We start from the raw sequence: 15,788 nt of genomic DNA on the forward strand, positions 1-15,788 counted from the left end.
CTGATTTTAAAATAAAACTTCTTTCCCCTTTATAGGGCACTCATTAAAATACGTAGAAATTCAAAATTTCAACCCTCGAGTGTTATTGGAGCGTATTACAGGCAGTTTTTACTTGTAGGATGTTTTTATGTTGCAGATCAAGGTCAGCGAAGTTAACATAGTAACATACCAGTTCCTCATACATTTAAAGGAACATTAGTTTATGAACATTTTTGTTGATGCACATTGGCAGTTTCCATAAATTTAACAAACATAGCAAAGTACAGCCCCATGTAGACACAAGCAACTGCTTCCCAGTACCTGCAATAAGATCATGTACACTGAGGATGTGTACACATCCTACTACAGGTTGTGCTATCCTAGAGCATGGCACTTATATAAAAGAGGCAAGTAGACAGCTCCACAAACATGAGTACACCTTTGAGTCGATGTCCTGACATTTTCCATGTTTGTAGGAAAACAGAAACAGTAAAAAACAAATATTGACATAGAAATTCTAACTGCATAACAAAAAGTAACAATTGCAATTATAACTACTCATTTTTATTACACTTAATTTAATCAAACTTAAATAAATCACAAATATTGAATTACTAAATTCAATATTCCCTTCCAATAAAAATAACCACTAATATATGCAATTCAAGTATAAATAAAAAAACTGCTATGTCATAAGATGATCAAATATATTACAATGTTTAGCCATAAAAGTCTATAAACAGGTTCAATTTCTTACTATATCTCTGTATAATAATATATACGAAATTGTGGAAAGATCCAAAATAGTATTTAGTATCACTGCTCTACGTTTAAAATAGAGTGTGGGGTTTTGTTTTGTTTTCTTAAAAAAACAAAAAAAACAAAAACAAATATGGCTCACTAGATCCACCTGGTACATGTCTAAAAACTGCCTGCCACTTGCACTAGTTTTAAGTAAATTTCACTAATTTCTAGAAATCCAGCACACTGAGTTTCTAGAAAACAACACTCATCCCAACATTTAGAAGAGCTATTGAGTAGGGAAAGTTCGGGAACAGCCTACCTCAAAAAATTAGGGAAGCAAACTCTACAGATGATTTGAAGAAATACTAAAAAAATACATCTCTTTTAATCTAGCACTAAACTAGTGCTATAATTCCACTGTAGAGCTGCACGTAATCTGGTAGATACAGAAGATAGGCATAAATTATTCAACAATATATTGGCCCTCTGGTTCTATTACTTCCAAGATTGTTTGTTTCACAGGACTTTATTTATGTTTTAATTTTCATTGTGTTATTTGTATGTCTGCATTTGTGGTTTTATATTTGTGTGTAAATATCTTTTCTGATGGGTTGCTTGTTTGTTTAAATGTTTTAATATGTAAGTGACTTTTTTTCTCATATCTTTTTAAACCTGCGAAGCCCTTTGAACCTCTACATGTGATGTTGGCCTGTGCAAATAAAACTGAGTTGAACTGAAAATGCATTGTGGACGATAGTACTGCAAAGCAGTTTTACAGCTCGTAATTACCGTGTGCCCTCTTTCTGCAGCCTATAAATCAAGGTTTCAGCATCAACATCCCTCACAAGTTCAACATGCATAACTACAAGTCGCCCACCTTCTGTGACCACTGTGGCTCGCTGCTGTGGGGGATTGTCAGACAGGGGCTGCACTGTAAAAGTAAGATTGGCATCAGCATTCATGTCTCAATATCTGCATCCAAATGTTGTCTTTCATATAGAGTCACCATTTCTGTGATTCCTCTCTTCAGTCTGCAAAATGAACATCCACATCCGCTGCAAAGGCAACGTTGCTCCCAGCTGTGGGGTCAACAGTGTGGAACTGGCCAACAAGCTCGCTGAGATGGGTCTGCAGGCAGAAGGACTTGCCAAAAGGAAATCAGTGGTACAAACGTCTGAGTTTTCCAGAATAACTGAACAGTTGTAAATCCTAATCACAAACTTGAGTGTAATCAGAAAAGTGTCTTTTTCTCTTTGCATTGACAGGTGAAAAACGCAGAACAGACGAGGACTCCATCTGAGGGGAGGGATTGTACAGAAACTCAGCAGCAGTTGCCTCGGCTAGGAATTTCAGACTTCACGTTCCTTCAAGTGCTGGGCAAGGGCAGCTTTGGCAAGGTAGGAATGAGATAATAAGATTATAGGAAGTGCTCTATGCACTTAGTGTAATGATGAGCATTGGCTCATACTGGACAAAAATGGATTAGAGCAGCTTAATTCTAACATTTGACTAATAAAACATTTACATGACCACAAAAATATACAACTGGCATTAAAAAACACTGAATTTTGATCTCCATATATTGAAAAGTGAGCGAACCCTTTCACCAGTGGCTAAAGAGATTCAAAAAATGCTTCTGACGTGTTATCCGTGCAAGAGTGTGTGTCGTTGAAATGCCTCCCCCACATTAACAACTGAGGCCTCAAAACGGTCACTTAAAGAGGTTAAAAGCTTCAATTATGAGTCCAACATTTGCAAATAGAGATGGTTTAAAGGGCCAACTGCGACATGGTGGCTTTGTGGTTAGCATTGTTTCCTCATCAAAACCCACACAGAAGGCCAAAACCCTTCTGGGTCGGTTTTAGCATGCTTGTGCTGGCTTCTTCCTCCAGTTTATCTCGCCTTTGCAAATGTCTCGTTACTGTTCCTTTGACCGATGCACAGACTTACTCCGGGCAATGCACGATTGCGGCCCACTGCTCATAATATCAAGGATGGTAAAGTAGATAACAAGCAGAGAATTAATGTCCCTGCAGGAATTAATAAAGGGAATCTATTAACCCTGACACAAGAAGAACCTCACTGTTTCCCTTAAGCTTGGACAGTCCACGATGCCAGTGGGAAAATGTTTTTGGCTGATTTGTTTTCGAAGATGTAGCAAAAGTACCATAATTTTTGGAGTTTTTATGTGAATTTAAGATATCTCACAAGACAATATCAGAATGGCTGCTCTGCAGATTACTGCACCACCTTTTGTAAAGCCTAAACCTCAAGCCTGCAGAAATACTGTGGAAGGAAGTCCTGTTCGTTTAGGCATCATTACGATGCGACTTTCTAAACAGCGCATCGGTCCAATTGATTACTAATGGAAACTGCTGTCAAAAAAGACACTTTTAGCAAATACTAAATTTAAGTTTACTCGCCAGCACTCTAAATGATTAGCAGGTGTTTCCAGGAAGGACCCTAAATCCTGTTGCTGTCAAGTTTAGCACATTTTATTAGCAGTTAAGCAAATCGTTCACTTTCTCACGTGGCTTTTCCTGTTACTATGTTTGTGTTACTCTCCAGGTGATGCTGGCGAGGCTAAATGGCAGAGATCGGGTTTTCGCGGTCAAGGTGTTGAAGAAGGACATCATTTTGCAGGATGATGACGTCGAGTGCACCATGACAGAGAAGAGGGTGCTGTCACTGGCCCGCTGTCACCCGTACCTCACACAGCTGTACTGCTGCTTCCAGACACCGGTCAGTGAGAGCATGGCTGCACACTTCTTTCACATAAACTCATTTGTGCATTTTAGCCCTCTTCACTCATGAGAAGCTTTCACCCCGTCTTAAATGGCTGATGATGATGATGATGATGATGACATTTCTGATGAAAAATAGAAGGGGATGTTTTGGCTCATGATGTCTGTGTCATGCACAGATCTTCCTTATGAGTGCTTTAGAAATGTCGTGGCCTCATATGACCTTATTTTCATTTTTACTGCTTTGCTTACCAGTAAATGATCCACAGAACTGGTTCAAGTAAGGGTCATGGCACTCAGGCATACCCTACTTTTGGTTTCTAGTTCTAAATGTAAATAGAAAAATATGGGTCTGTTTCCATAGATGTCAGTGCATCAGGTGGTCAGAAGGTGGCAGCAGTTCCCCAATCTTATGTCTGCTCGCTCCTGGCACAAGCCAGTGAATGATGCTTGACTGACAGAGCTGTTTTTTCTGGCTCAGACAGGATATTTCTAATCTGCTTTGGCTGGTTGAACCACGACTGATTGAGATCGAAGTTTAGTAGCACCAAATAAGGGCTCAGTGAGCTTGCTGCGCAAACAGTTTCAAACCCACACAAAACAATGCAACAGTTATTGTTCCACCAGAACGCCCTGTTTTATTTAGCTGCCTGTCACTTGTTTCCTGAGAAAATACTTAAAAGCACGTTTTATTATACCAGAAGTGTAAAATCATTCTATATTTTGGTAATAGAGTCATTCAGTTTCACACTAATACAACAAAATCACGTTGCAAGGGACAACTAGTGGCACTTTCTGCATGGCATATAGTTCCATTTCACAGTAATTCAAACTAAAATATGTAGAATGTTTTTTTAGAGATGATATTCTTAGTCACAAAATGAAGAAAATAATATTTTCAGTCAAATTTAATGCTGGATTTGGCAAATATGAGAAGTTGTTGACACAAAAATATCAGTAGATCCTATCAGAACAAAATTCTGCAATTGATACTTTAATTAAAGTTGACACATTTTGCTAACTATATGCATATTTTTCATTTTCAAGGCCCACTTTGTTAGGTAGACTGATTGTCCTGGAGGAGTCTTCAGATTTTGTTTAAAATATAAAAAAAACCATTTAAATCGCAACAAATCTCGATGTAATAATTTTTTGTTTCTACAGATAAGCAAAAACAAAAGAGATTAGTAGCTCATTTCATGTGAGTATCCTTAAAAGTTGCCGTGTTCACATAGTAGTCTCGTTAGTCCGATACAAGAACCTAACCCTAACCACGACTCCTACCTGCAAGCAGGGATCAGACAGTCGGCATGCTGACCTCCGGCATGAAACTGCAAGTACTGTATTAATGAAAAGACTATATTGTTGTAGTTTTAATGTATTATGTATATTTTAAATATAATCTGAATCTGAAGCAGAGAGTTTAAGAAGTGGAGCTGTGTTCATGTGTACTTCAGGTCATCTAAAGTGCTAACCAGGAAATTAGTAGTAATAGACAGTCAGACTAATATTCATCAGGTTCCAGGATGAATGGAGAAACTCTTTGGATAGCAAAACTTTGGAAATCCCAGTAACCACTATATTGGCAAATTAGAGAGCTGATCCAGGAAGTTACGTCCATTCTTGCTTTTATGTTTGAGCAGTTATCTATGGAGGGGTTTAGTATTGCAAAGTAAATTGTCACGCCAGATCTCTGATGGCCTCACAAGTCAGTTTGACTCGTAATAAGACAGAAAAACCCAGAGAGATTTCTTTGAGCATACATTCAGTTGCACTGCAGGACCACACAAAGAGTGTTCCCTACTTTGCCTGTGCAGCACGTCCTTATTGGACATTATACGTGCAAAAAGGAAAAAAAGCCAGACCTCTCTAAACCACAGGCCAGTAAAACAGAGTCAGCCGTGCCTCAGTACCCAGATCACTTCAAGAGGCAGATCTCTAAATCATGTCCTACTGCAGTCTTTTCCCCAGGTTCCCATTTTGTAGATCATCTATCGACCGTAGCCTGTAATGAGAAAGAAAGAAAGATTTATGAGTTAGATTAGTTTTTTTTTTTTTTTGCTAACTTTAAGCTCCAGTTGGTTGCACAGGAACACATTATACAGGCATCTGAAGTTAATGAGAAGCAGCCATGTAACATCCTTGAAGCAGCCTCAGCATGTTTGCGGTCGTTGCTCCTTGGACTGCTTAATAACATGGGAGCTTCTGTGTGCCCAGTGCGGGTTTTGTGTGGACACGTGTAAATGTCATCTCCTAATTCTCATTGCAGGACCGTCTCTTTTTTGTGATGGAATTTGTGAACGGCGGCGATCTCATGTTCCACATCCAGAAGTCCAGGAAGTTCGAAGAAGGCAGAGCCCGTTTCTACACAGCCGAGATCACCTCTGCTCTCATGTTCCTGCACAGCAAAGGCATCATTTACAGGTATAAATACATAAAGCAATCGAACTAGCCTTTATAGCGATACCTCAGCGCTTACTACCATAGTTTACTATATATTTTTTTAAAAACTATCCTAACTTTAATATCATAAAGAGTGTAATATTATTGCAAAGACACTAATTATGCATTTTCTTCTCTTGGATGTCGTAATCAATTTATTATCAAGAGGAAACTGCATATATAATACATTAATCATGTGAAGTACTACATGGTTGTGAACACTCAATCAGAACATTGCAATCCTGAGACTCATATGTCAGGTTAAAGAAGACTGTCGCTGAGAACCATCCAATGAAAATGTGCTACCAAGCATACTTGCAGGTTTAATGAGAGTTTGCTTAATTCATGCATTAAGCGGAGGGTGTGGAGGTTCTCCCCCAGGAAGCACTCCATTTCCTGCACTCTGATTCATCTTCATGTACCGCTTTTGCCTTTCGCCATCAATTTGTGTTAAAAATGTCTTTATTTATAAAAAGCAAAATCCAAATTTCAAGTTACAAATGATAAAATCATGTCAAGGAGGATAATGCTACCAAATCTTGTTGTGTCAGCACACACACACACACACACACACACACACACACACACACTGTACTGCAAATTAAGTTCAACACATCTAGTGTGTCTTTGCATTAGCTGACTCAACAAAGCTTAAAACCGCAGCTGAAGGTAACTGGGGACGACAGTAATTATGATCTTTCTCTCTTAACTCAGGCTTTCTGCTTCAGGCTCTAAATATAAAATATATAAACTATAAAAATATTTTTTAAAATATTATTAATATTATTATCATGTGACTTTTTCTAGCAGCAGATTAGAATAAAGTAAAACATTTATGTTTTCTGCATCACCTAGTCAACAATTTTGTGCTTCATTTAGCAGTTTTAGTAAGATACAGACTAATGACGTGCACATACAAAGTGTATTCCTCAAGCTGAGAATTTATAATCAACTTACAACATGATGTAAATAAAAGAATCAATGAAAACTTGGCACTTTTAACTGTTATGTATTCAGCATAAACTACCACGGTTATTTAGGCAGGAAGAAAGAGAGGCAGGCAACACTGTGAATCCAGTCTGGGGCCTTCCTGCGTGGAGTTAGCATGTTCTCCTCGTGTCTGTGTGGGTTCTTTCCAAGTACTCCAACTTTCTCTCAAAGATATGTGCAGGATTACAGTGATTCTAAAATGACTGTAGGTGTGAATGCGAGTGTGAATGGTTATCTGTTTCTCTATATTAGCCCTGTGATAGATTAGCGACGTGATCAGGGTGTATCCAACACCTCTTTCCCCATGACAATCAGGGTAGACTCCAATACTCCCTGTAACCTTGAATTTGATAAGTTTTAATGACACAGAAAACTCTGACAATAATGTTGCTTCGTAGTACACTCCCCTGCTTCTCTGCCCTCAATCGCATGTTTTGTTTGGGGAAGAAACCTCATTATTCTCTCCTTCATCACCTGCCCACATCATGATAAATCCATTAATTTATGGGAGATTTTAATCTCTTGTGTGTGCAAATGCAGAAAACACACATATTTGTGTTTATGCGTGTATCTCATCCTGAGCTGTGATAATGTTGTTACATTTTAGATTCCTGAGAATTCTCATCTCTACAGAAACACACTGTGTCCACACATGTCAGGCTCTGTGACAGAATGCCAGCTTTTACAAAGAATTATGAATAGATGAGCCAATAACGATCCCCCTTCCTCAGCTTCTAATAGCTACATATATTCAGAGACCTTTTTTTCGGACTGTCCGCTCAAGGAGAATTGAGTGGGAAATCTTTTGGTGTCCTCCCAGTACACAATGAAAAAGGAAAGGGAACATCAGTAAATCCTGAGTTATACTTAGTAGTATATCTTAGTCTCCTTTCAGCATCCATCGCATAGCATGACAGCTAGCTGAAGAGGTTGCATGCACCTTGAGTGCTATAACTAAAAAAGTAAAAAGCATCCAGAATAGTAACTCACACATCAGGCAAGTGTGGGAAGAATAAAATTGTAGCCTCGGTCCTTGTGTTGTGTAATATGTGTGTCTTTTACACTGTGTGTGTGGGGTTTTTGGCTTCAGGTAAAGGCTTTGAAGCTTTGAAGCTTCTCAGTCGACACCACAGCGTGTCCTGTATTTGTCCTTAAAAAGACGTGTACAGTTCTCGAGGTTTCAGTTTGAGGTTTTAGACATGAAAACTCAGTTTTGCAGTCTGAATCCACACTGGCTGCTTTTGGGAGTGAGAGCACATTTCATGAGGAGAGCCAATTAAGTCCACAAGGGTTAAAAAGGCTGTATGGAGAACAGCTGCTCAGTGTCATGCAATCCCATACAAAAGCCGTGCAATAAACACATGCTTTGTGAAGCCTGTTTTGAACTCCGCCAGGGAGGTGTTGTGTGTCTTTTTGTTTTGTCTTGACCCACATATGCAAAGAACAAGTAAATTCAAGACTGAACAAAATAGATAAAAAAGACTCAATTTTTTATAGGCATACGCAAGTTGTGATATATATCGCATCCTTAGGTTTATGCATAACATTTTAGGAGCCTTTGATAGTTTGATTAGACTCTTACCACAATGAAAAAAACAAAGTTTGTGCGTCAGAACTTTTTCTGAACTTCCTCCTCTTTTCTTTGGAATCTCTTTTATTAGTGCAACTCTATCTCCTACTCAGTGACTCATTTTGCACCTCAGCATTTTTTTTCTGCAGACATAGCATTGTTTGATTGACCTGTTTCCATCAAAAACAGTTCCGTCGTTTTCGCCCGTGCACTGCAGCACTTCCGTTTTCTCTGCTTTAGCAGGTGGAAAATTCAGGTAAACATTACATTAAATTAAATCAAAGAGCGTATTGGCAGTAGTGACAACATTTTCTCTCCTGACATCGGCCAGAGTTCATGTGTGAAACTGGCTCAAGTCAGACTTGTCTCTCCCATGTGGTGAAGTCGTTGGATGAAGGAGCTCATACAGGATGATTAGGTGCAGTGAGTGATGTGTGGTTCTGTGTAGCTCAGAGATAAGAGGCGGTTAAATTTCCCACTGGACACATTCGTACTAAAATAACAACACTAATAGTCCAGGAAATGGTTTGGCAGTGTGCGAACGATTATCAAGAAGCAGAACTGGCCATATAACTGGAAGAGCTCAGACACCCACTTAAAAATACTTTCTCCTGCTTACAGTTTCCCAGTTTTGTTTTCCTAGCTGTGATAATCCCTAACACAGCCTAACACAGTCTGTGTGTACTTTGTGATGTGTGAGTGTCAGAGCTGCTCTCTTTGCCATGTTTTAGGCTGTGTGTGGTCAGCGTTACACAATCGGCTTAAGATAGAGAACAGCAGACTAGATTAATCGAACCAAACTGGTTCCTGACCCTCAGTCTTTTACAGTCAGGCTTTCTGTATTTTGGTTTTTCTCATCCTGTTATGTATACATTAACAGCATCACTGTCCAGCCAGCATCAGGCCATCTATGTAACACTGTCTGAAGTTGAGTCACCTGATCGTAGATTAGAGCTTAATCCAGAGCCCACACTCGACAGCTGTAATCACTCTGTCAGCTGACATGAATACAGGACAGGAGATTTTTCCAGTGTTTGGTTTGGAGACATCCCCATGCACAGTCAGCAGAGGGGAAAATATTCCTCCAGATAATACATCTCAATTTTCTGTTCCACTGATGTGGAAGGCATAATGTGAAGACGGTGCATATTACCAGTGAGTGGCAGAAAAAATAAAATGCATCTTTCTATCAAGTGGTCACATCTTACGTATTTTGCTTTAAGCTGAGTCTGCTTCACAAAGGCAGAGCAATAAAATGGAATAACTGGGAGAAGAAGTTTTGCTTTTCTTGGGAGCAGAATAAACACAGACACTTTTTCCCTTGGTGTCAAATATGCAATGATTTGCTTTCATCCGTGTGAAGTGCATTTCGTCATCAGGGGCTGCACAAATGGCTCTGTGTGGTTCTCTGTGCACCGTCCAGTTTGACTCCGTGCAGATGGTAAGCTACGAGGGCACCAGCTACAAGTTGAGTCTAGCTACTTGGCCTGCCCATGTGTGTTTAACCCCAGCTCCAACGATTTCTTTTCTTTTTTTTTTTACTGGTTGCCAGTTAAGGGTCAGGGAGTTGTCCGTCAGTGTCTCCCTCTGCTTTAAAAGTGTCACTGTCTTCAGAGAACTATTTCCTTTTGTCTCACCACAAATGTCTACCTTCCTCACATATAATTAGAAACAAGACCAGCAGGGTGCGACTGGAGTCTGAGCACTGAATTGGATTTTTGGTGGCTTATTTCAGGCTTCTGATTTATAGGTGCTGAATAACAGTCCCTGAGCAAATACCTCATCTATTTGTTCCTTTTTGCGTTTGCCTTTCTTTTCAGGGATCTAAAGTTGGACAATGTTCTTCTTGACAAAGACGGTCACTGCAAGTTGGCAGATTTTGGCATGTGCAAGGAGGGCATATTTGAAGGTGTTGCCACGGCAACGTTCTGCGGGACCCCGGATTATATTGCCCCTGAGGTCAGTTTCTCCCCCCTACATTAACCAGCAGAAAACATAGTCTTCACTCAAAATAACAGATACTTCAGCTCCAGATTTATAATAGAACATTTCATATATTGAAGCAATGTTTACACATTTCCATTTTTAAGATGACACTAAAGAATAAACTTGGCCATCTTTAGCTTCCAGCAGCTCAGGTTCTCTGAGTTCATATGTTTAATTTCCATCACACCAACTCACTAAGCGCAAACATTGTGGTCGCTGCCCGGCACTTCAAGCTCCCTCCCTCCTGACTGGAAGGCAGCACACCTGTGAGGTCAGCTTATTGACTTGACAAGCCCAGATTTCCACCTCTTCAGACTGCGCCTTCAGAGGCGTGTTTGGCTTTCATAATGAGGAATTAAGATGGCCTGCATCCTCGTGTTTGAGAGCTTTTTCTCTAACCAAGAATGTGCGTCTGCGTTTATGAAAGGCCCCTTTGCTGCCCTCAACACTTACTCCTCAGTGTGTAGCTTCGCTAATCCAGCACATACCCCTAACTAAACTTCATAAAGTGGTTTTAAATTTGCTGTTTAGATTCTCTAAAATCTCATACTCATGCTCAACTTCATTTTTCTACTCTGACATGTTTTCACAGATCCTGCAAGAGATGCTGTATGGGCCTTCTGTGGATTGGTGGGCCCTCGGGGTGCTGCTGTATGAGATGCTCTCTGGACATGCTCCTTTTGAGGCGGAAAATGAAGATGACCTCTTTGAATCCATCCTCAATGAAGAGATTGTTTATGCCTCTTGGCTCAGCACAGAGGCAGTCAATATACTGAAAGCTGTGAGTCTGCCAGGAGTAATATCTTTTATTCACATTTTTGCGGTCACCAGCAATAAAAATGTAATGATAAATGGAGCTGGGTGAAGGCCAGGTCTCACTCTTCTCAGACCAGCACCGTCAGACTGTGTTCGCTTTATACAATTGCAGGAAATGTCAGAATGGCTTTTTTTTAACTCATGTAATGACAGAGGAAATTAATTTGTCAGTGGATTTGTGACGTCACTGTGAAGAAAAACGGATGAGCATTTCCATGCCTGGATATTGTATCAGTAGCCAGATTCCTGTCTGTCTGCCTGACTGACACTGTCTGACTGCAGAGTGAGTGGCAACCCCACACAGTCTTCCAGCCAGCTGTTTGGCTGGGGTCTTTTACATAACTATATTAAGGCATGGTTCACTGCCCAGCCACAGCACACAAGCTATAAATACAACGGCACCTCCTCCCCATTCCTTCTCTCTCACACTGTTCTCCTCGTGTCCTTGTTATTCCCGCATGGCTGAGGAAGCACCAAATCAGTCTCCTCATGCCGGTTTGTCATTGCCCCCCACTATCACACGTTACTGACTGGTGTGAGTGGATTTTAAACGCTGCTGCTCTATTTTTACTGGAGGCAGATCCATTGCCAGGATCACCTTGTTCTTAAAAGCAAGTTCATGGAGCTCAGTTGTCAGGTTGTTCAAGGTCGTGTGAGAATGGCTGTAGAAATGTCACGAGTTTGCGACTCATGGTGAAAATACCTGAAGGCTGGTAGATGCCAATAGTCAAGTTAAACTATAACATAGAGCTGAAACAAAGCGTTTTTGTTTGCTTGTGTGACATCTTCAAAATGATTGTTTTGTCCAGCCCAGCATCAACAATCTAAAAAGAAATAAATCTAAAGTTGTTCAATTTATATTGTTGTATAACAGCAAACCTTTCATTTCAGGAGCTGGAAGTGTTGAATTGATTTTTCTGCCAGCCGACCGATTGATTGACTAAAAGTTTCAGCTCTTCCTTCCCGTCAACATCTTTTTTGCGAGTGTAGAGGAGAACGGCTTCTTCATGCAGAAATGCCCACATGGCAGGTCTGGCTCTGAGAATGGCACAACTGACGTGCAGCCATGGAAAGATGGCATCAGCTTTAGTGGAATAGTTTTTCTTTGGTTTTGTGGTCAGTTTGCTCCTGAACTGAGTCACCTCTGCTACTCTGTCATGCTTACAGTTAATTCCAATTCAAGGACCATACTGGTGTCTACTGGTGTGCCTTTTTTCTTTTTTCAAACATGTTTTAATTCAGTAACTGGAAATAATGTCATCACAGCTGCAAATCCCTGAGTTTAACTGCTGTAACCTTAAATTTTTTTTTCATTAGCAGTGATGAGTATGAAAGGGACAAATGCAACATTTCAACAAAGCATGTTTTTGTCTTAAAGTACAGTCACAACCATGGGCTGATGCAGTTCAGTACATAGATATACAAAAGAAAAGCAACGGGTGAAAAGGCTTAGTCGTCAGCGAGAAGTTTTGGCCTGCTTTCATGATCCATGAACAATAACTGTGCATCTCCCAATCAATCATGTTGGAGGCGTTATTGGCAGAGACACTGACTACAGCAGAGCGACACACATGCTGTTTATTATATAAAATTACACATGGCAAGGCATCAGAGTTTCATTAGTCTCTATGAATCCTCGTTATTGTTCATTGTAGCTTGATGCTTTTGGGACACCTCGCGTCTTTTTGGGCATTGCCTCATCTGGCTCCGCAGCTGCTTCCTCATTCTCTTGGAGCTTAGTTTTGTTGAGACATGCAGTTTTGTTTAGGCAAAGTTTCTGGTAGTTACTATCGTTTGGAGCTGACACAATGAGATGTATTAATCTCTGTATTAATCAGTGTCTTCAGGTTAATCTGAGAAGAAAGTGTACTTTATTGAGCCCCGTGAACCCTCTCTGCATTTAACCCATTCACTCAGTGAAGCAGTGGGCAGCCATTGGGCGCCCGGGGAGCAGTGTGTAGGGACGGTACCTTGCTCAGGGGTACCTCAGGGTAGCTGTTCAGGGGAATCAAACCCCCGACCTTCCGATCATGGGGCCACCACTCTACCTACTGAGCTATCCCTGCCCCTGAACACTGTCACAATGGAGACGGGGACTCATTAGTTTGCTGTGCCGGGTCTGAAGGTCACCATTATCCCTGAGGGGCACACAGAGTCATCATGCGAGACGGTTCTCCAAAACAAGGTGGTGTTTTTTTTCTGTTTCCCCCCCAGAGGCAAGTTAAAACTATTTTAACTTTTATTTGTTTTTGTTTGGGCTTCTTCCTAAGACCTGTACCACCTACCTGACCTTGGTCAGAGAGAAACGGTTAAAGTTCAATGGCTGATTCACTATTGTTTTAATGAATACAACCCCAGGAAGTTGAGACACATCAGCTGCACTTTACTGAAACTAGTTGAACTCTGGCCAACTAAGGCTTTGTGGGAGGAGCTTAACACAATTCAGGGTGTGTTTTTTTTGTCAGTTGAGAGGGAGGGACTAACTGAATGAACTTGAGCCCTGTTTGGCATCCCTCCAGAGAAATCTAGTCTGATCTGGTGCTACACATTTCCCTATTTTGCACCAACCACACAGTCATGGTAAACAGAAAGCAAACTCTCTTTATATTCTGAAGTTAACATAACAAAAATAATTTGGTATTTAGCAGCTCTTGCTAAAGTAAATGCATTCTCACATGATTTCCAAAACATGACATATTATACTGTGGTATTTATTTAACAGAACCTAAGCAAAAATCCCAAAACAGTGTGTGAAAAACTAGGTAGACCCTTATTGCTTCCATAGGAAATAAGAGGATAAGTAGCAGGCAGGTGCTGCTAAATCAACATTCGATTAATTATTTTTTTGTCAGGAAGTATATGCATAAGCTTTGGCACTGAAGCATTCAGGTATGTGTCATCACATTGCCAAGGATAAAAGACATCAGCAATGGTCTTAAAAAAGTTGTTGAAGTTGCTGTCTATCAATCTAGGGGTTACAAGGCCGTTTATAAGCAATTTGAAGTTCATCATTCTACAGAGAGAACGATTATTCACAAGAGGGAAACATTCAAGACCGCTGCCAATCTTCCCAGGAGTAGAAGTTGCAGCAAATTAAACCCAAGGTCAGACTATCCAATGCTCAGAGAAACTGGAAAAAAAACTCAACAGCTACATCTCAACTCTACAGGCCTCAGTTGGTGTGTTAAATGTTAAAGTTCATCACGGTTCAATTAGAAGAAGACTGAACAAGTATGGCTTGTTTTGAAGGGTTTCCAGGAGAAAGCCTGTTCTCTCCAAAAAGAACATGGCAGCACAGCTTAGACTTGCAAAGTTGCATCTGAACAAACAACAAACTTCTGGAAAAATGTCCTTTAGACAGACGAAAGTGGAAATGTCTGGCCATAATGCTCAGTGCCATATTTGGAGAAGACCAAACTCATGACAACTGTCAAACATGGTGGTGGAGGGGTGTTGATCTGGGCTTTTTTTTGCAGCCACAGCACCTGGGCACCTTGCAGGCCTTGAGTTCACAATGTCACGAGTCAAATGTGAGGCCATCTGTCTGACAGCTAAAGCTTGGATGAAATTGGGTCTTTAATTCATCAATTGTTTTTAATTCATCTGCATTTTATCTTCGCAGCTCTTGACCAAAAACCCGGCACGGCGTCTGGGCTGTGTGCCCACAGAGGGTGGAGAGGAGGCTGTGACTAGCCATGCTTTCTTCACAGGTATCGACTGGGAGAAGCTAAATCGTAGAGAAATTGAGCCACCTTTCAAGCCCAGGATTGTAAGTCACATGATTCTATTGGTGCTAAATGATAATAGGTGTACTCACCAGACATTACGCAGTGTATGACTTTGTCTCACATTCTGTGTGTGTGACTGTGCTCTATTGTTGTCCTCCAGAAAACCCCGGAGGACGTCAACAACTTTGACCCAGATTTTACTCAGGAAGAGCCCACGCTCACGCCCATCGATGACCCTATGATCCCTTCCATCAACCAGGAGGAATTCAGAAACTTTTCCTTTACTTCACCTGAACTGCTAGAGAATTAAGACTCTGAGACTGATCCGCCAGCAGCCGTGCGCTCACCCGTACTCTTCTCGGTGTCTGTGCATTTGCCTAAAACATTTTCCACTGGCATGTAAAATAAGGTGCGGACACATTTCCTAGAGATATAACTGTGCGAAAGTTCCAAGCGGCCAGCCAAAACATGCTTGACAAGGACCCGAGCTGCACCTGAACTGTAAGAACTTGTACCTCAGACCCAAGTGTGGAGTGTGGCCAGCTTTTGAAATAACATTTAGTTTTGGCTTCATTGACACATTCATGCAAGTGTGTATGTACGTGTGGACAGGATGTATTTTATTATGTTGTATTGTGATGAAATTGCTTCTATTTACTTCAAATGAAAAAGCACTTTTTTGGAGCCCAGTGGTCTGGTTTGTGACTCAATTTCTGCTCTTTCACTGCTCAGAGATGGGGAAAAAAATTGGGAGTTAAATCTGCTGGAGATTCCCAGAAAAGTCAAAGT

The 15,788-nt window shown here is 40.7% G+C and overlaps 1 protein-coding gene across 1 annotated transcript in view; it reads left to right on the forward strand.

The window, feature by feature from the left end:
* prkcha (protein kinase C, eta, a) overlaps nucleotides 1-15,788 on the forward strand; it is a 29,577-nt gene extending 13,789 nt beyond the window's left edge. Inside the window, exons 6-14 of the mRNA XM_063497351.1 lie at nucleotides 1,533-1,662; nucleotides 1,754-1,887; nucleotides 1,989-2,120; nucleotides 3,292-3,465; nucleotides 5,737-5,891; nucleotides 10,290-10,428; nucleotides 11,048-11,236; nucleotides 14,894-15,040; nucleotides 15,160-15,788. Coding sequence (XP_063353421.1) covers nucleotides 1,533-1,662; nucleotides 1,754-1,887; nucleotides 1,989-2,120; nucleotides 3,292-3,465; nucleotides 5,737-5,891; nucleotides 10,290-10,428; nucleotides 11,048-11,236; nucleotides 14,894-15,040; nucleotides 15,160-15,309 — 1,350 coding nt within the window. The 3' untranslated portion in view covers nucleotides 15,310-15,788. The remainder of the gene's footprint in view (nucleotides 1-1,532; nucleotides 1,663-1,753; nucleotides 1,888-1,988; nucleotides 2,121-3,291; nucleotides 3,466-5,736; nucleotides 5,892-10,289; nucleotides 10,429-11,047; nucleotides 11,237-14,893; nucleotides 15,041-15,159) is intronic.

Source organism: Pelmatolapia mariae, linkage group LG16_19, assembly GCF_036321145.2.
Source record: "Pelmatolapia mariae isolate MD_Pm_ZW linkage group LG16_19, Pm_UMD_F_2, whole genome shotgun sequence".
Lineage (NCBI taxonomy): Eukaryota > Metazoa > Chordata > Actinopteri > Cichliformes > Cichlidae > Pelmatolapia > Pelmatolapia mariae.